This window comes from Pezoporus wallicus, unplaced genomic scaffold (genome assembly GCF_028554395.1).
Source record: "Pezoporus wallicus isolate ANWC-B61680 ecotype Strahan unplaced genomic scaffold, APGP_CSIRO_Pwel_v1 contig_8542, whole genome shotgun sequence".
In the NCBI taxonomy this organism is placed as follows: Eukaryota; Metazoa; Chordata; class Aves; order Psittaciformes; family Psittacidae; genus Pezoporus; species Pezoporus wallicus.
The window spans coordinates 2,214,862-2,234,880 of record NW_026640148.1 but is presented as its reverse complement, the minus strand read 5'-3'; the positions used below and the strand labels follow the sequence as shown (position 1 = coordinate 2,234,880).

Sequence of the window (20,019 nt, the reverse complement as noted above, 5' to 3'; positions counted from 1 at the left end):
GTATTGTGCTGCCGGCGTCACCGTCTTCACCGCCGCTGGGAGATAAGGGCAGCGGGAGCGGCCCCCGTGCAAAGTACAGCTAGGTGCGAACGGGGCCGGGGCTGCGGGACGCGGTGGGATACGGCCATGCTCTTCGGGGAGTACCCGCTGCAGGGTGAGTGCAGCCCCCGCGCCTCGGAGCCGGCACCGGCTTTGGGAAGGGGTCGGGAGCAGTTGGGGTGCCCCCACACCCGGTGTTGTGGTAGCGGGTGAGGGGATGTGCCAGACAGGGGCAGGCTGGGGTGAGGTGGTGGGATGGGTGAGGGGTCCTTTGCCTTCCGGCCTGCCCTGGGGCATGGGAGGTGCCTGGGCAGCGCTGCACCCAGGGTCTGTGAGTGTCGGTGGCAGCGGGGACAGGAGGAGCAGCCAGCACCGGTGTGTCACAGCAGGGACGCTCCAGGGCACCAATGCCCGTGCCTAGGAGGGGTTCTCCCGGGTGCACCCCCTTGTCTCCCGGAGCACTGAGCCCCTGCCAGGATTCCCCCTTCCCGTGTCCTGCTCACTGCCCCATCTCCCCCTGTTGAGCCCCAGGGTGTCCCTTGGGGCACCATTGTCTCCCCTGGTGGTGTCCCTCCCTTCCCCTGCCCAGCGTCCCCCCAGGGATCCCAGTGTCCCGTCCCAGTCCCAGTGTGACGACCCCTGTGCTGAGTCTCCTCCAGTGTGCCCTGGTACCAGTGCATCGCGGTACCAGCATATCCCGGTACCAGTACAGCCCGGTACCAGCATACCCGGTACCAGTATAGCCCGGTACCAGCATACCCTGTACCAGCATATCCCGGTACCGGTGTATCCCTGGTACCAGTGTACCCCCGTACCCATGACCCCACCAATCCCAGCGCTCTCCCTAGCCCCTTCCCCTCCTCTCCGCCAATCAGACCACGCCGTTCCCAATCGGCCCCGCCCTCTCCTCCTATCAATGGCTCCCCGCTGCTCTCCCGGAGCTACGTCCTGGGGGAGGTGCCGCGGCTGCGCAGTGCGGCTCCGGTGACAGGGTGGCAGGGTGGCAGGAAGGGGAGGGGCGGGTGGCGGCTCCGGTACCGGTGCCACGGGGCGGGAGCGGCGGCAGCACAGGCAGCACCATGCTGAAGAAGTTCGACAAGAAGGACGAGGAGTCGGGTGAGGGGGCGCGGGGGAGCCGGGCTGGGACGGGGAGACCCGTGGGGCAACGGGGGCCTGCGAGGGGAGGCCTCTGCGGCAGTGGGGGCCTGCGAGGGGAGACCCGTGCGGCGATGGGGGGCTGCGAGGAGAGACCCATGTGGCAATGGGGGCCTGCGAGGGGAGACCCCTGCGGCGATGGGGGCCTGCGAGGGGAGACCCCTGCGGCAGTGGGGGCCTGCGAGGGGAGACCCCTGCGGCGATGGGGGCCTGCGAGGGGAGACCCCTGCGGCAGTGGGGGCTTGCGAGGGGAGACCCCTGTGGCAATGGGGGGCTGCGAGGGGAGACCCCTGCGGCAGTGGGGGGCTGCGAGGGGAGACCCCTGTGGCAATGGGGGGCTGCGAGGGGAGTCCCGTGCGGCAGTGGGGGGCTGTGAGGGGAGGCCCCTGTGGCAACGGGTGGCTGCGAGGGGAGACCTGTGCGGCAATGGAGGGCTGCGAGGGGAGACCTCTACGGCAATGGGGGGCTGCTGCCGTGCTCCCACTGCTGTAGCTGGAGGCTAGGCCAGCCTCAGTACACAGTCCACCAAGGTTACCTGCTGCGTCCCCCAGTGTGGAGCCTGGGACTCCTTGTGGGGTGTTCTAGCCCTGTTCACAGTTACCCAGCTCACAGACCAGGCACTGAGGCAGAGTAGAATCCGGTTTGTGTTTCTGGAGCCGAAGGGCTGAGAGCAGTGAAGACACACAGAGAGGTTGCTTGACCTTCCAAAGCTTTGGGCTTGAGTAGTAAGGAGAGGCTGATGTTCTATGGGGTGTGTAATGCAGGCAGAGTCGAGGCTAGACAGGACAGTGTTGTCTTGTGCCTGGTGCTGTTTTCCTCTCCTTGTGAAGCTGTCTGCACTCCTTGTTCTGTGTGACAGAGCAGTACCTCCTGAGCAAACAGGTTCGGTGTGAATCCAGTGGTTGGTTGTTCCATGGGACCGAGCTTGCCGTTGATTTGCATGAGCACCGAACGCTTTGCCATTGCTTTCCTTGTCCAGAGCCTTCGGTCAGTCTTGATAAGCAGTGAATTTAGTGAGGTGGCTGTTGGAGGGGAATTGTGCTTGGCTTTTGCTTTGGGACTGTACCCATCTCTACCTGCCACACGCTTCAAGGTACTGGCATTGCCTGTGCCTAGGGCTGGCAGGAGATGCACTTCCTTGTCTGATGGTGCTGACCCTTGTTGATTTTGTTCATACCAAGCGCTCACAGAGCTCTCCTTCTGCCGCTGCAGCTTCCGTGCTTTAATTTGCTGTTGCATTTTGTTGAGCAAGCTGCTCTAGAGGAAGGTGTTGGCAGGGGGTTGGAACTGGAGGAGCTTTAAGGGCCAACCCAAACCAGTCTGGGATGCTGGGTTTTACTTCTCATCCTATTTCGGCTGTCTCAGATGAAGATTCTTAGCATTTGCTGTGCTTGCCTTTCTCCTGTGCGTGTGTATGTCCAAAACGTACAGCCTGAGTGCTTGTCATTCTTGGTGTTAGATGGAGCATGTCATCCCCTAATTTACAGGCCTTGTATCCCTGCTTATTCCACGTGAGGGTTAACAGGACTGACTTCCTGTTGAGGTGAATGTCTGCTTAACTGGCTCCTGTGTCTTTGCTCTCCATGTCTTCTTTATGTAGCCATGGATGAGCTGCTTTCACTGGCTCTCAGCAATGCATTTGGAGATGTTATTTTGGGCACACAATTGCTCCCAGGCCCTTGCTTGGTCCGTGGCTGTTCCAGGTTGTTGTTAATCACCTGGTACGAGGTGACTGAACCCAGCCTCTGCTTCCCGGCATCCTCCTCCTCTGATGGAAGAGTGCTCTGACACAGAGTGCTTGTGAGGACCGAGAAGTGCAGCATATTTCAAGCTCCTCAGTGCTATGACAGATGATGAGGTGATGCTCTGTTACTCATGCCCGATTTAGGTATCATAGACGTGCTGGGCTGTGGGAAATGCTGTGCTGCTGGGCAGGTTTTGGGAACATGTTCACATGTTTCTGCTAGAACTGGCTCATATTCACACCAGAGACCTTGATTTTGTCCTTCCCCTTGTTTTCTTCTTTCCTCAACTCCACCTAAGTGTCTGCTTTGTTCAGCTCCCGGCTGCATTTGCAGACTTCTCCTGAGCCAGAGGAGGGCAGTTTATGATCTGGGAAGGAGCCCGAGTGCAGACTTGTTCTCTTCCAGTGTAAGCTTCACTCATGCAAAGCCTCCTGGCACCAGTGTAGGGTGCTTCAGGCCCAGGTCAGGTCAGTGCTGGGCCCAGGAGCTGTGTCCTTGCTCTCCAGCAGATCAGGCTTGTTAAATGTTGGAGCAGTGCTGGAAATCACTGCATTTTGTCCCAGGGCCAGGCAGAACATAGGTACTAATTGAAACCTGCTTATCCATACCTGCCAGCTTCTGAAAGGCTACAGCTCGAGAGGCTTAGGAGCCAAGCTAATAGAAACCATGCAGGGTGATAGTGCTTTCCCCTCTGATTATCTCATCCTTAATTTGTGAGGGGGTTAATTATTTAATAGCATTTGTTCTGTTAAGTGGAACAATGGAAGTTACTCTGGGCCCAGGCTCACTGGTCCATTCTCTTGTTCTCCTCATTAGAGATAGAGCCAACAATACTTTACCTATGGTTTCCTGGTTGGTCTGTAAGGGAGGGCTAAAGCCCTCCTGACTTGACAGTCTGGCAAGAGATGCCTCTCCTTGCTGAGTTTTTGTTTCTAGGCCTTACTGATTCTCTAATATCAGCGAGCTCCCAGCCCTGGACTGCACACAGGTCTCTGGGGATAGCAGTGGAGCAGTTACTTTACAGCTGATCAGTCTACCAGAGTCATGGCTAGCAGAGGATGGCAATCAAAGAATGTCCTGTCTACTCTGCCTCCCCTAACTGCTATGAGGACATGCAGTGAATAGGACTTTGAAGAGGGAGCTCTGGTTGCTTGGTGTTCATGAAGAAATCCCAAAATGCTCACTCTGTTTCTAAAGCATGGGCATGGTTAGAAAGTTGCTTTCCCATAGCACTATCCCTGGAAAGAGCTTTACTCCCTCTGTTTTGCAGGTGGGGGCTCCAACCCATTCCAGCACCTGGAGAAGAGTGCAGTGCTGCAAGAGGTAAACCCGCAGGAGATCTCCTCTGCGCACCCCTTGTGGATGGAGTCTCTCCCTCTCTTGAGTCAGCCCCTGGAGAGCTTCAGCAAGGGAGGGGGTTTGTTACAGTCCTGCTGAAAGAAACGGGCAGTGCTCCTATGTGTTCTGGTTTTATTGTTGGAGGGAAGGGAGAAGGCAGGAATGGTCTTTAACAAATGAGAGACTGTGAGCTATAACTGGTGATGAAATGAATAAACTTACCTGGGAAAGCTCACCCTAAACCAGCAAAGTTGTGAAATTGGCCCTGGATACCCCAAGTGTCTCGTAGGTGACAAAGTTAACGAGTAGGGTGTGAGTGGTTACTGAGTAATCTGTGGATCTGCTCTGAATTGCCCTTCTGCTCGACAGCAGATGAACTTCTCAGTCCCCAGCCCCTGCTGTTTGTGTTGTCTTTTTGCTTGTGTTGTTGTGAATGGTGCTGGCTCCCGTCAGCCTCGCAGGGCTCATGTGCATCTTTCACACAGCCAGAGCTAGCACACAGGCCAGACTGGTGGGAGGGCAAGTGTGATGAGGATCTGGCCTTTAAACCTTAATTGCACTTGGAATTGCAATGCCAGGCTGTAGACACAACTGTTTAGCAGGAATTAAGGAGAATCTGATCCAAAGTCATTAAGGATCTTGCCATACCTTGTGGTGTTTGTATCAGTGGCCAAGACCAGACAGGATGGTGTTTGTGCGGGGTACTGGTGCCAGCAGTGTTGCCTGTGCTTTGTTTCCAGGCACGAGTGTTTAATGAGACTCCCATAAACCCACGAAAATGTGCTCATATCCTCACAAAGATCCTGTATCTCATAAACCAGGTAAGGGAGAGAGAATCCACACCTATAGAATCTACACCAACACATGCAGCAGGCCCAAAGCTGGTTATGATAACTGGCATTTCCTTCCTTCCTTCCAAACATCTTCTAGGGGGAGCACCTTGGTGTCATGGAAGCTACAGAATCCTTCTTTGCTATGACAAAGCTGTTCCAGTCCAATGATGTAAGTCTGCTTGTTTTCTGCTGTATTTGCCTGATGGGACAAGCTGTCAACAGTGTCTTTTTCAGCCTGGAGATCTGTGTTTTTATGCAGTCAGCATTTCCATCTTGCCTGGAGCTGCCTGATCTGGGTGGGACAGGTAGAATGAGGAAGAGGTGTTTTGTTACAGTATGGGGCTTGTACATGTTTTACACATGGGCACTGGGGCTCTCTGAAGGTATCAGGTTCTTCTTGATCTTCACAATAGAAGCAGGGAAAACTGAGATCCCTTCCTATCTGGGATCCTCCCAGCTAATGTCTGTCTTCCCTCTTTCCTTGTCAGCCAACTCTTCGCAGGATGTGTTACCTGACTATCAAGGAGATGTCTTCGATTGCAGAAGATGTGATCATTGTTACCAGCAGGTCAGTTACTTCACTTTTCTTGCTGTCATTCACGTGCCCTCCAGCAGTGCCTGTCCAGCCTCTTGCAGATAACTTGTCCCTAAGCAGGGTGAGAACAGGGAATGCCCTTGGTGAGGCGTTTTCCTTTAAAAGAGGCCATTAAAGCATGGACGCTGAGCTCCTAGTGATGCGTGTGAACTGTGCTGTGTCCCCACATCCCATGCCCACGGGGGTTTGGATGGTATCTTTTGATTGCATGGTATGGCAGCACTGATGGTTTGTCCCCTTTGCCAAAGGCTGTTTCATTAAATCCTACTTCCCTGTCTAGATGCCTTAAAGCTTTTAGTAGATGTCTGGCAGAAATCCCCAGGCTTTCTGCAGGTAGACAAGGGTTTACTGCTCCTCGAGCAGCACAAGGGTGCAGCTTCACCTAGGAGTAAAATTCCCTGTGAGTTGTTCCTGAATTGCTGATCATGTCACTGAAAGGCTGGTGTGGGGAGACAGGAGCCTGAGGGTGTGAGCCAAGTGCTGTGATGTGATGAACTCCCATCCCTTCACAGATGGTCTCACACTGACCAGGACCCTGGGGAAAGGGCAGGAATGAGCCTTCAGTAATGCAGGCAAATGCCTCAGTGGTATCTGTGTGTGTGCTCTGGCTTTGCTCGATGCTCAGGAGCCCACACAGCCTGCTGCTGGGCTTGGAACCCGAGTGCTGGCTTTTCCTCCTTCCTGAGCTGCCTGTTTGGCACTGAGCTGTGGTGCTGGCTGCCTGCTGCTCTGTGTGAGCTCTGCTTAGGACCGCAGCTCTGAGAGCTTCCTGTTTCCAACCAGCCTAACCAAAGACATGACTGGGAAGGATGACAACTACCGCGGCCCTGCTGTGAGAGCGCTCTGTCAGATCACTGATGTAAGTGCTGCTGTTCCCTTGGGCAGCCCTGGGCCCTTCACTTTCCCTACTTCCCCCCATTCCAGCTCCCACTCTGCTTTTCATGCCTGTGCATCTCCCCTTTCACACTCCCAATGGCTTTACCTCTCAGCTGTGGTTTCCCTCTCCCTGCAGAGCACCATGTTGCAGGCCATCGAGCGCTACATGAAGCAGGCCATCGTGGACAAAGTGCCGAGCGTGTCCAGCTCCGCTCTGGTGTCCTCCCTGGTATGTAATCCCTGCAGGGCGGGCCGCAGGGACACTCAGGCTGGGAAGTGTTTGGCTGTGGTGGGACTGGAGATGTTGGGAGTTTCAGGGTGTCACTGCTGCTGCTTCTCTCTTTGTGAACTGAGGGACTGGCACTGATTTTGTGGGAAATTGTGAGCCTCTTGAGGCTGCAGCCATAATGGTTGGGTCTCTGCAGGCTGATCCCTCACTCTTCTATAAGGTGCTGCCAGCAGCACCCTCATGGGGGAAGGCTCGTTGCTTCTTACCATGAGCTGTGATTCCCAACGCTTCCCCCTTCCTGTCATGGGTTATCTGTTGCTTTGTCTCCCACCAGCACCTGCTGAAGACCAGTTATGACGTGGTGAAACGCTGGGTAAATGAGGCTCAGGAGGCAGCTTCCAGTGACAACATCATGGTGCAGGTGGGAAACCCTTCACCAACACGGGGAATAGCAAGCAGTGGGTGGGAGCAGAGCAAACTGCCAGCCTGTGCAGCAGAGGATGAAGGGTGCAGAGCACACCACGGGTTTGTGACAGTCTCTTTCCCTGTGCAGTACCACGCTCTGGGCTTGCTGTACCACGTGCGCAAGAACGACCGCCTGGCCGTCAACAAGATGCTCAGCAAGTTCACACGCCATGGCCTCAAGTCACCCTTTGCCTACTGCATGATGATTCGAGTAGCCAGCAAGCTGCTGGAGGAGGAGGCTGGCAGGTGAGGGGGCTCTGCTGGAAGCGTTTCCTCAGGTCATGCTTCTATCTCCTCTTGCTGGCTCACTTGTCATCTCATCAGGGCAATTATTTCTGTCTTTGAAGATCAGCATGCAGCTTCTACTCTCTTATTATGAAGGATGCTTTCGTGGTAGTTGTGAGATGGCTTCTGTGAGTCTCGTCTCTATGCTTGCACACTGAATACTTTCTTAGTTCGGACTGCTTTGCATAGGATATCTCACTAAAGAACAGCTATCTCATTTTGTCTTCTGTTATTATTTGGCTGCCATGTATGCAGCGTGGCTTCCTGCAGGATAAGACTTGTGGTGTGGAGAGTCAGCTCTTAGTGTGTGAGGGATGAAGGAGATCCCCTTTAGCCTGTAAGGCACAGGGTGCCTTCTCTGAAGGCAGCCTGACTTCCAGCCCCAGCACGCTCTAAGTGTGGTGCAATGACCACTACAAAATCCAGGGATAGTGGATTTGTGGTTGCTTTTACCTTCCCACAGCCTCTGGGACCTGCCTGTTTGCTGCTGGGTTCCTTATGTCTGTTAGCACCTTTTGGTTTAACTCATTCTTGTGGGTTTTTTGCCCCCTAGCCGTGACAGCCCCCTGTTTGATTTCATCGAGAGCTGCCTGAGGAACAAGCACGAGATGGTGGTCTATGAAGCTGCATCTGCCATCGTGAACCTGCCCAGCTGCACGGCCAAAGAGCTGGCTCCGGCTGTCTCAGGTAAATATGGCCCTCAAGGTGAGGGGGCTGTGAGCCTGCAGTGGTGACACTTCCAGATTGCCCCAGAAAACAAGGACCTTGTGTAGTTTCAGGCTTGTAATGCTGCCCAGCCCTTTATTGCTTTATGCTGCTGCTGAGAGCCTGTGGTGTGTGTGAATAGCTTTGCTCCTGTAAAGGTATTTGCCTGGTGTGTTCAAGTATGGGCTACTGGAGGGGTCTTGAAATGGGACTAAATTCTAACTGATAAATCTCCCTGAGTGCAACTGTGCAAGAAGCCAGGGTGTTGGGGTCCTGCCTTCCCAGCTCAGTCCAGTCCAGACGTTCACTGAGCTGGGACTGTTGGCAGTGAGGAGGCTGTTTCAGCTCTGCACCAGGAGGGTGCCCTTCATAGGCCAGTCCTGAGACAGAAACATAGGAATGGGGAGCAGTGTTTCAAATTGATCAAAGATTAAAGGTGATGGAGTTGGCTATCCTGCAAAGGACAGCAGCACTGTGGGAGCAGAGGGACGTGGGTAAGAGTGAGTTGTCATCAGGGATGTGTGGCAAAGGGGGACAATGGGGAAGAAGATGATGAATTCCCAGTTGCTGCTTAAGCATGCTCCTAGTTGTCTCGTACTTGCAGCTGTCTCTCTTGAAGCTCTTGCTCTAGGTATGAGCACTTGTCAGTACTGGGTTGCCTGAACATCTGCCTTTATTGGTTTTCCCACCTTGCAGTTCTGCAGCTGTTCTGCAGCTCCCCCAAAGCAGCACTGAGGTATGCAGCTGTCCGGACTCTCAACAAGGTAGGAGCTGTGAGAGGTTCCCATGTGCAGGGAAGTGCAGAACTCAGGAGAAAGGGGGGAAGATTCTGTGATGATTTTGTGGGAATAACCTCTACCCTGGGCTGCAGCCTCACATTTCATTGCTTTTGGTGTGGAATAAAGCCTCAAAGAACATTTTACAGAAGGAGAGGGGGCAAAAAAAGGCAATCACCATCACAGGTCTCTCTGAGAGTGTCACTGGTCTTATGTGTTACTGCTTTCCCTTCTGAGCTTGCCGTGCTGAAGGAGCCCCTTGTGAAACAGGGATCAAACCTTGCTGCTGCTTCTTGCCTGTGCCGTGACAATCCTTGCTGCAGCTTTTCCTTTGACCCCATAAGCTCTAAAGAAGAAACAGACTGTCAGTGTCTGTAACTGCTGTGCTTCCACCCACCGAGCTGTTCTGCACAGCAAGGCTCGCTCCGTTTTTGTGGAGAGCTCAGAGCTTTCTTTTCATAATATGTAGAGGAGAACAAGTTAAAAATAGTAAAAGGTTGTTTATTACTATTGCCTCTCTTGCAATGAGAGATGCAGATCTGCAGGAAGAAATAACTGGTTACTTTAACCTCAGCTTAGTTGTTTGTCTGGGATGAGCCTCGTGCAGTCTGTAGCATTTATTTTCCAGCAAGGAGTGAAAGCCTATAGAGACTTGGTGGGTTTTTCCAGCTGGGCCTTTTGGGTCTGTTGAGTGATTTCCACTCTTCCTTCTCTGCTCTAGGTGGCCATGAAGCACCCATCTGCTGTGACTGCCTGTAACCTGGACCTGGAGAACCTTGTGACAGACTCCAACCGCAGCATTGCCACCCTGGCCATCACCACGCTGCTGAAGACTGGCAGTGAGAGCAGCATCGACCGGCTCATGAAGCAGATCTCCTCTTTCATGTCAGAGATCTCGGATGAGTTCAAGGTAAGGAAAGAGGAGAGAAATGCAGATTCCTGAAGAAGCTCCATGTCTGTGTACCCTGGAACCTGCATGGAGCTGCTGCCAGGAGCCACAGAGTGTTTGCAGTGAGGAGAAAGAATCTGAGGCTATCAGCCTAAGCCATGCCTTGGTCACACAGCACCCAACTCCAAAGTCACATGCTCTCTTCTGGGGAAAGCCCTTTAAGAATTAAATCTCTTTTTCTTCTTTCCCATGTGGGCTTTTGCTAGGGGCTGCCCTGTACGTAACGGTCAGTCTCCTCCAGTCCCTAGGATTTTACCTCCTGGGACTGCATTTGTTGGATAAGTAAAGGCAAAACCATAGTTTCGAGGCTGGGGACCAGCACAGAACTGACACAATTCAACTGTTTTATCCTGTCTGGTGAAACAGAATCCCTTTTCCCTTGTCCCCCTTTGCTGCAGGTGGTAGTGGTGCAGGCCATCAACGCGCTGTGTCAGAAGTACCCTCGCAAGCATGCCGTCCTCATGAACTTCCTCTTCACTATGCTTCGGGAAGAGGTATGTGTGCAGGACACTGCTTTGTGCTTCTTGCTGGTGTGTGTGAGCTGCAGGAGTGCACTGGGGCCCTGTGAGAGCCCAGTTTTTACTGCACAGCACTTGGTAAGAGCCTCTCTAAAGGCTTGCAGCTAACCGGCAGCAGTGGCCAGCTGTGCACCATGGTCCTGTGCACAGGCATAGCTGTACTGTGGTTTTCATTCTTTGATTTTTCCTGGGGGTTATTAGCTCTCAAAGCAAATGCAGGCAGCAGCAGATCTGTTGGCAGCTCCTGTCTGTTCCACATCTGAACCAGCTTTCTTTTATACTTTGACAGCAAATTCCAAGAAGTTTTGTCTTGTACACAAAGATCTGAAAGCAACCTATTTATTGATGACATTGGAGCACTTTTGTTCTGTTCTCTGTGCTGTGGCAGTGGAGGGATCATGAGGACCTACAACCATTCTCTGCATTCAGTCAGACATAAATGGCAGAAAGGCAGCTTTGCAGAGGCTTGCTGAGGCTGTTTGTAACCTGGCTGACATGCCCAGAGCACAGCTGGCACCACTGCCTGCTCGGACATCACTTCTGCCAATGCCAGCCTCTTGTTTGGGAGCAAACTGGAGCATCTCGTTTGCTCCTGTGACAAATGTGCCATTCTCCATTCCCAGGTTTTCTGTGGGTGGATGGTATTGTTCTGAACGTGGCTTCTCTGTTCAGACCATTCTGGTTTAAAGCTTTTATAAAACCCAAAGTAGCTCCAGAAAGACCCCCAATACCCAGCACTGTGATTGGCAGAGGACAGTGCACTTTAATCCCCTGGTGTGTATCGAGGACACTGGTAAACACTGTCTGAAGATAACTGAGCATTAACACACTTTGGGGTAGGGCTGTGCTTGGCAGGGATTGCCTACCTGTCTTCCCATACTGATGGGGCTGTTCGCTGGGTCGTGCAGTGGCAGGTATGATCCTTAATATATTTCTCTCGTGATTCATCCTCAAATGTCTGGTGTTGTTTTTTTCTCCTCCCATATGGCTGTTTTTGTGCACTGATTGTAGCAGCAGAGGATTTTGAAGGAGGTATCAGGTGGATAGATTCTTTTACTCTCTTGTTTTTCTTCACTGCAGCCATCCTGATAGGAGCTGGCAAGAAAGCTTGAATATTAGCTGAATACATCTCTGGATGTAAATGGGGTCAGAAGTGGGGGCAGCATCACTGCCCCTCTCCTGTCAAACACAGCTTAGAAGCAGTGAGTGTGAGGCACCTAGTGAAGGAAATGCTTTCCTGTCTGGCCAGTTCAGAGTCTCTCAAACACTTCAGAGATTTTCAGCTGAGCAGTTCCCCCTTGCTCCTTAGGGTGGCTTTGAGTACAAGCGAGCCATCGTGGACTGCATCATCAGCATCATCGAGGAGAACTCGGAGAGCAAGGAGACTGGCTTGTCTCACCTCTGCGAGTTCATTGAGGACTGCGAGTTCACAGTGCTGGCCACACGGATCCTGCACCTCCTGGGGCAGGAAGGGCCCAAAACCAACAACCCCTCCAAATACATCCGCTTCATCTACAACAGGGTTGTCCTGGAGCACGAGGAAGTGCGGGCAGGTAAGAGGCAGATGGGAAGCTGTCTGCCTGATGATGGGCCTTTGGGAAATGCAGTGTGTGAATCCTCTGATCTGAGGATTGTGATTTGATCTAGTCCTGAGCAGATCTTTTTACGTAGCAGAGATCCTGCAGTGGTGTTGATGGAAGAGGTGGCCTGCAGCTGAGAGTGGGGAGGGAGATGCAGTGCCTCTGAAACCAGACAGGGAGGATTTACAGGCACTTTGTTGTGATACACCTGTCTCTTCCTGGTCACAGTAATGCGTTACCAGTGCTAGCCTCTCTGATGTGGCATTTTTTCAAGGCCAGGAAACTTCAGTTGATTGCTTTCTAAATCTGTTTTCATGACTTGTGCTGCAGGTGCTGTAAGTGCCCTGGCCAAGTTTGGAGCCCAGAATGAGGAGATGTTACCCAGTATCTTGGTGTTACTGAAAAGGTGAGTTATACCTCAGAGTTTCTCAACATCCTGGGTGAAAACCCCGGTGCGCTTGAGAGCTTGTTAGCATCCCCATGCATGTCTAGCTTTCTGCAGCTCTGGATCTGAGAAGGTGCAGTGGTTACCTGGGATGGGATCACAGCTGCATTCAGCACAGCAAAGTGGAATGAAACCACATATGGCAGATGATTGCTGTTGTAATACAATTACTAGTAGATTGGTGGTTGTTTCCTATGGCATGTTCTTTCTGGCCCTGTGAAGTCACTTAGTCACCTGGATTCATTCACGTGGACTCTGCTGCCTTGCACTGAAGGAAGATTTCCACTTTCCCTCAGGTGTGTGATGGATGATGACAACGAAGTGAGAGACAGAGCCACCTTCTACCTGAATGTTCTGGAGCAGAAGCAGAAAGCCCTCAATGCTGGGTACATCCTGAATGGTAATGCAGGAATTCCTCAGAACAAGGCTGTACCTGTTCCCTGGCTTAACAGGTGACACAGAGCACTGGCTGTGCTTTTGATGACCTACCTGTGTGTTCTGTCTGCAGGGTTGACAGTGTCCATCCCTGGCCTGGAGAGGGCTCTGCACCAGTACACCCTGGAGCCCTCTGAGAAACCCTTTGACTTGAAATCCGTTCCTTTGGCAACAGCTCCTGTCATCGAGCAGAGGACAGGTGAGGAGCACTCCCTGAATGCTGGTCCAGCCTGCTGATAATTCTCTTGCACTCCAGCCCTCAGACAACAGACTGCATTGAACTTGCTGGGAACTGCTGAGCTCCATCCTGTTTGAATGGTGTGGGATTACATCTTCTGTAAAGACTGAGGCCAGCAAATCTGGTTGCTCCCACATTAATGTTTCGGTTTAGTCCAACTGCTAATAATAGTAATAGTTGGTAATCCCCCCTGGAGCTGCTGCAGTTCCAGAGGGGTTTAGGAAGCGAAATGTAGCTGTCTAGTCCCTAGCAAGATGAGAGATGAGCTCTTTTCCTTTCCTCAGCCAAATCCATCTCCAAACATTGATCTCTTTCCTGATTCAGTTGCTTCTTGGTCCTCACTTGCAAATCTTCTGGGGTTATTTATTTATTATAAATAAATGTTCTCTTTTTCAGAGAATGCCCCCGTTGCTGTGGTCAAACAGCCAGAGAAGGTGGCAGCAACACGGCAAGAAATATTCCAAGGTAAACTGACGCAAGACCTCTCCTATGCCTCAGCCCCCTCTTGCTGAGCCTGCCTCAGCCCCTCTGCCTCCTGCCCAGCTCCTTTCAGAGTGACAGAAAGTCCCCACTCTAAATGAACTGTTTGCTCCTGGGGTGGGGGTGCCTGCAGGCATGTTCTTTGTCTTGCAGTGGATGTGGGCAAAGGATAATTCTGCCTTATTTTTAGTACCTGGTGAAGGTTTATGGATGTTTGATGGACAGTTCCTTGCTGCAGCAGCCTCAGGCTTTGAAGCTGCTGACTCCCTCCTGTGGGTTGGGGAAGGCAACGGTTTCTATGTCCTCTGTTTCAGAGCAACTGGGGGCCATCCCAGAGTTCCAGGGCCTGGGCCCACTCTTCAAGTCTTCTCCAGAGCCCGTTGCCCTGACAGAGCTGGAGACGGAGTACGTGGTTCGCTGCACCAAGCACACCTTTGTCAGCCACATGGTGTTCCAGGTGAGTGGCTCTGGCCTGCGGTGCTGCAAGATGCTCAAAACCGAGCTCCTGTCTGCCTGAAAGCTCCACTGGGAAGAAACAGCTCAGGGATATGTGTTCAGAGCCCGTCACTGCGAGGGGGGAGTCTGTAGCTTCTCATCCAGTGTGCAGAGCCCCAGGAAAAATGAACTGGGGGGCATGTGTGTGGCTGGGCAGTGCTTACAGGTGCAGTCGGATCAAGCACTAGATATGGCTGTTCTCACTGGGCAGGGAAGCTGTATTCTGTGCTCTCGGGGCCCTCAGGCATGTGTTTTTGGGCATAAAAGAGTGAAACTTGTTGTGTCTGAGAGGCTGAAAAGGGCAGTCAAGAAAGGGATGTGGAGGGGAAAGCTCTTCATTCCTACGTTTTGGTTTAACCTTTGTTGCTGGTGCTTCTTGGCCTTGTCTGCTACATGTGAGATGTTAGGAGTGATGTGCCAGCATCTTTGCCTGGGCCTTGGGGAGATGGAGGCACAGCGAGTCCTGCACAGCTGTGAGCAGCAAAGTCTTGTCTTTAGCCAGCTGCTTCCTCCAGAGCTCAGAACTGCTTACACAGTCCTCGCAGGGACCGATCTGTGTTTCTGTTGTCCATCCACCAGATGCAGTTGTATGAGGTTAAGTGATGTGTCGCTGCAGCCAGAACAAAGTCTGGTCAGCAAGTTCAGTTTTGCCGAAACCATGGGGCTGCTGAAACTTGCTCAAACTGCCCCTGGCTTGAGCTGTGCAAAGGATCATCTGCCTGTCTGCTGTGGGGCACTGTGTCCCTGTAGCATCAAGTGAGCAGATGCAGGTAGAACAGCACCCGTTGCCATACAGCAAAGAGTTAACCTGAGAATTACCATCCTGGGGGAAAGGACAAAGTACACTTAGAGGATAAAGCTCCAACTGGCTGGTGAAAGGAAATGGGCAGAAGCTGACACATCTGTACCCTTGCTGAATCTGTGCTCCTGCCTGGGTTGCAGAGGGCAGCATTGGATAGTTCATTGGATGGGCTCTGTGGTGTTTCTTTTGAAAAAAGAAGTTTGCTGGAGCACTGGGGTCCCCTGTGTGGTTTCAGTTTCTCCCCTGAAACATTTAAAGGAGCAGTTGTCAGTCAGTGGCTCTGTGACTAAGCTGGCCCAGGAGCCCTGTGAGCAGCCACTGATGTGAGGTATGCTGCTGAGACAAGGAGCGGGGGTTTGGGAGCAGCCACCATGCTCCCACTGCCTGAGGTGAGTGTCAGAACCACAGCAAGCAGCTTCAAGCTGTTGCTGCTCTCCCCTTCCCTCTTCAGTTTGACTGCACCAACACCCTGAACGACCAGATCCTGGAGAATGTCACTGTGCAGATGGAGCCGACTGAGGGCTATGAGGTCATTGGCTATGTCCCTGCCAAAACCCTGGTGTACAACCAGCCAGGAACCTGCTACACGCTGGTGGCTCTGTCTGAGGAGGATCCTACAGCAGGTGAGCAGTTTGCCCTCTCTGCTTGCCTGACATCCCCCAGTTAAGTGTACCCTGCTGCTCACCCCCACACGCTCTACCTTGCATCCGAGCCAGATATTTATAGCCCTTGTGTGGGTGCAGCCCTGAGTGATGCTGAGCATGACTTCTCCTGCTGCCTGGGGCTGTCAGGCCTCCCTTCTCCTCTCCTGCTTCCCTTGTGCTGCAGTGCTATCAAGTCAGGCTGTGGGAGCTGGCAGATGAGTGTTCAGCTCTCTGCTGAATGTCCTGTGCATGTCCTTTAGCTGATCTATTATTTGTGTTAGTGTGTGGGGAGCCTGGTATTTGTAAAGTGCTGCAGGTGCCCAGAGGCTCTGAATAGCCGAGGGGTGTTTCAGACCGCTGGAATTCCAGGGATGTCTGTCTGCAGTGAACATCCCCTCATTTGTCACTGGCCAGAACCAGGCCTTGCCTGTGCTTTGGTCTCCTTGGTTTGTGTCCTGGGAGTGCTCATCTCTGTGTTGCTGCTGGTCACCCAGCAGTGCCCATCTTCAGAGGGACAAGTCATTGCTTCCTCTGCTGTTCATCAGCTGCTGTGTGCAGTGCAAGGTGCTTTCATTTCAGAGGTGCAGCAACCATCCCTGGGTAAGGATCTTGCCTCTCCAGGAGGCACTGACAGACAAGGTTAGTATTCCCAACACAACCTGAGGTTCATCAGTAGTAGCACTTAATCTGAGGATTATAGATTTGTACAACCATCCTGAGCCTGTCTTTATCTGTGTCTGCTGGCCTTCATATTACAAATAAATACCTTGTCCTGGAGAGCCAGAAACCATTGGAGAGCCCTCTGAGTCACTGGCTAAGCCTGTGCTGCTGACAGTGATGGGGAGAACCCAGCTCCCCAAATCTCCCAGCCCTGCTGTGTCACAGGGAAGCACAGGTCTGGTGGTAACTGAGCTTTGCCTTTGCCTCCCCACCTGCAGTGGCCTGTACCTTCAGCTGCATGATGAAGTTCACTGTCAAGGACTGTGATCCCAACACGGGTGAGACCGATGACGAGGGCTACGAGGATGAGTATGTGGTAAGGAGCTGGTCATCCAAATTATTGCTACTGTCAGGGGTTTGTGATCCCTGCGAGTAGTGATGTGACCCTGACACTGATGTGGGCAGCATCACGTGAAGAGGTTCTTGCTGTCCGTGGGGTCTGTCCCAGGGTGCAGATGTGGGTTTGCTCATTTGGAGTATCCTGATTATGCAGGATGCCTGTTCTGGGGAGCCATGGTGTGTCCTGCAGGTTGGGCTGCCTGCTCCCTAGGGGCTCCAGCAATTGCAGGAGGTTTGTGGAGGATAAAGGGCTGTTTGATATCTTTAGTTTCGAGTTGCTCTCCTGGTGTCACACTTGACTCCTAGTGGCTTGCCTGATACTAGGAGATTGCCATCCTTGTTCTTGCTCTGGGGAAGATGGGGCTTTCCCCCTTGCTCCGGCACGGATGCTGCAGAAGCACCTCTCTTCCAGGCTTTGCCATTTCGAGGTGGGCTGGTTTACTACCAAGGAAGAAGCTGAACTTGTGCTTGGTCAGAACCTGGGACTGACTCACAGTGGGTGGTGCTTACCCTTGGGAAAGGGAGGAATGTTGTGGCACTACCTCAGCTTGCCTGTTAGCTCCAGGGGCTGTTTTCTGTGTGTATTTCCTGTAGCAGCTGCAGCCTGATCAGAGGCACTGCTGTGCAGTGAGTCACAGGAGGGGGAGGGTTTTCCCAATGGAATGTGCAAGGTTAACCCCTCTTTGCTTCCCACCAGTCACCAGGGCATTCGAGTGGTAATTAAAACTCTTCCAGCTCGAACCAGGAGATTCTCCCTGCCCTGCAGTGGCTGCTGAGATGAATGCAGGGGGTGCCTGGCCCGCTCTGCGCCGAGAGCCCCTCGGTACCTGCAGCAGTTCAGCAGCCCAGCACCCAGTGTTAGACGAGGGCAGGCATCTGCCAGTGCCTCGCTGTACTTCAGCCTACAAAAGGATAAACCAGGAGGGCAAACCAGAAGCTTAGGGCATTCCAGGGAAGCAAATGCTGCATCTGTGTGAGCACAAGCAGCTGTCTCTTAGCTTTTGGGGTTTTTCCCTGTTTTGGACTTTAGTCTGTACTTTGATCTGTGCCAGGCCAAGGCCTGTGCTCAGCACATGAACTGGTTTTGTAAACCCAGGAAATTCCAGGCCAAGCAGGGCTTGCTCTGATGTGTTCGTGCGTGGAGCCCCTCTCCTGCATCCACCCGCTCTTGGGGCATCTGCTCTAAAGTCCACTCTGCAGAGAGCAGGGTTAAGAACAACCGTGTTTCACTTGGACCCCTTCCACCACCAGCTCGAGGACCTGGAGGTCACAGTGGCCGATCACATCCAGCGGGTTCTGAAGCCAAACTTCGGAGCAGCCTGGGATGAAGTGGGAGACGAGTATGAAAAGGAAGAGACCTTTACTTTGTCTGCTATTAAAACCCTGGAAGGTGAGGGGGCGTCTGAGCTCTTAATATTCCTTCTGGCTCCCTTCAGGTCTCTCACGGGGAGGCTGCTGGGGCAGATCCCTTCACAAGCTGTTAAATGCAGAGCTGCAGTTACTGTAATAACAAGTTAGCTCAGGCCTCAAAAACCCAAGAGTATTCTGAGTCCTATGGGGACGAGGCTGGATTGTGGGAGGCAGGAGAGCGTCTTGCACTCTACCATCCCAGGCAGACAGACCTTCCCTGAGGCCTTTCAGATCCCTCCTGAAGACCTGTGTCTCCTGCAGGATGTCTCCTTCCTTCTGCATCCACCTTAGAGAAGCAAGCAGGCTGTGAAGGAAGGTGCACCCAGCTTCACTCTGTTTCCTTGCTGGTCTGACTCATTCACCATCAACTTTCTGTTGCACTTTTGCTGCATCAGATACAGAACTGCTTGGTGGGGGGGGGGAGTTTAATGTTGCTTTTGCCTCCAGAAGCCATACTGGCGAATGCTGTGTCCCTCAGGACAAGGAGCATGAACCCAGATGTGCAGGGAGGGCTTGGGTCACCTCTGGGTGTTCTCTGTGTCCCTGTTATGATACCTGTGGTGTGGAGCCTGTTCTGTTTTCTTCACAGAGGCCGTTAGCAACATCGTGAAGTTCCTGGGGATGCAGCCCTGCGAGCGCTCGGACAAGGTGCCGGAGAACAAGAACTCACACACGCTGTACCTGGCAGGTACCTGTGGGCTGGGGAGCAGCACCTTGGAGGGGGGGATGTCACACAGAGCTGCCTGCAGTGACTCGGGCAGGAGCGTCTGAGGGAGCCCACTGTGCTCCCCATGAGAGCTGGAGGCTTGTCCTGCTGTGGGTTCTGTCTCTGGAAGCATACAGCAGGGGTTGGGATCAGCTCCAGCAAGGTGGAATTTGCTGTCTTTGTCATCTGTGGCATCCTGGTTTGGAGTAAGCCTGGATGAAGGTGTACTGGAGCTCTGGGATGAGTGACTGGTGGTGATGGGGGCAGTCTGGGTCTCTTCTCGGCTGGGGTTAGTTCATTTCACACTTGGCCTTCAGGAGGCTCACAGCAGGAGGAGTCCCAGGTCTGCTATGATGAGAAAGGGAAGTGATGCTCAGGGGTCTCCCCTGCTGCGATCAGCAAGGCTGCGGGGGGGAAGCTGCAGTGTTCATGTTCAGGCTCAAAGGGGAGGCCTGAGACGTGCTCTCCCTTCCTGCTCATTGTCTCTCTCCCGCTGCCCCTCCCAGGTGTGTTCCGGGGGGGTCATAACCTCCTGGTCCGGTCCCGGCTCGTCCTCACGGACACGGTGACGATGCAGGTCACTGCCCGCAGCGTGGAGGAGCTCCCAGTGGATGTGATCATGGCCTCAGTTGGATAAAGCCCCTCTTCCAGGACTGTCCCAGCACTGAACCCTGCGGGCATCGCTTCTGGCCACGTTCCCTGCAGCAGCTCTTGTGTCTATAAAATAAAGGTGTTTTTAAAGCTCTGGTTTTACAGTGTGCTTTGTCCTGGCATAGGACTGTCTCTGGAGCTTGGGAGGAGAGGCCAGTCTGGGCTGTGACAGCTGCTTCCTGGCCATTTGATGTTATTCAGATAAAGTCATTTCATAGAGTCCCAGCCTGGCTTGTGGTGGAAGGGACCTTAAAGCTCATCCAGTTCCAACCTCTGCTGTGGGGTTCTTCACTAGAGCAGCTTGCTCCAAGCCCCTGTGTCCAACCTGGCCTTGAACACTGCCAGGGATGGGGCAGCCACAGCTTCTCTGGGCACCCTGTGCCAGCGCCTCAGCACCCTCACAGGGAAGAGCTTCTGCCCAAGAGCTCATCTCAGTCTCCCCTCAGGCAGGTTAAACCCATTCCCCTTGGCCTGTCCCTACAGGCCCTTGTCCAAAGCCCCTCTCCAGGTTTCCTGTACCCCCTTTAGGCACTGGAGCTGCTCTCAGGTCTTCCCCTTAAGGAGCC

The 20,019-nt window shown here is 53.1% G+C and overlaps 1 protein-coding gene across 2 annotated transcripts; it reads left to right on the top strand.

The window, feature by feature from the left end:
- Window positions 1-21: 21 nt before the first annotated feature.
- Window positions 22-19,488, top strand: COPG1 (COPI coat complex subunit gamma 1). 2 transcript variants are annotated; one of them, XM_057417639.1, is made up of 25 exons: window positions 22-25; window positions 1,116-1,155; window positions 4,210-4,262; window positions 5,018-5,098; window positions 5,208-5,279; window positions 5,599-5,678; window positions 6,489-6,564; window positions 6,718-6,810; window positions 7,145-7,231; window positions 7,364-7,521; window positions 8,114-8,247; window positions 8,962-9,029; window positions 9,763-9,951; window positions 10,389-10,484; window positions 11,818-12,061; window positions 12,419-12,494; window positions 12,830-12,933; window positions 13,042-13,167; window positions 13,603-13,671; window positions 14,001-14,143; window positions 15,435-15,606; window positions 16,566-16,663; window positions 17,938-18,076; window positions 18,686-18,784; window positions 19,309-19,488. In XM_057417639.1, the coding sequence occupies exons 2-25, from the start codon at window positions 1,119-1,121 to the stop codon at window positions 19,437-19,439; spliced, it is 2,625 nt and encodes an 874-aa protein (XP_057273622.1). In that variant the 5' UTR covers window positions 22-25; window positions 1,116-1,118; the 3' UTR covers window positions 19,440-19,488. The 2 variants fall into 2 exon arrangements, with proteins under 2 accessions (XP_057273622.1, XP_057273623.1); XM_057417640.1 differs by lacking the exons at window positions 22-25; window positions 1,116-1,155 and adding an exon at window positions 97-154.
- Window positions 19,489-20,019: the final 531 nt, after the last annotated feature.

Coding starts and splice junctions, on each gene's coding strand:
- COPG1 (XM_057417639.1), top strand. CDS start 1,119: ATGCTGAAGAAGTTCGACAAGAAGGACGAGGAGTCGG. Junction 9,030..9,762: donor CTGTCCGGACTCTCAACAAG/GTAGGAGCTGTG, acceptor TCTCTGCTCTAG/GTGGCCATGAAGCACCCATC. Junction 18,077..18,685: donor TGCTATTAAAACCCTGGAAG/GTGAGGGGGCGT, acceptor TTTTCTTCACAG/AGGCCGTTAGCAACATCGTG.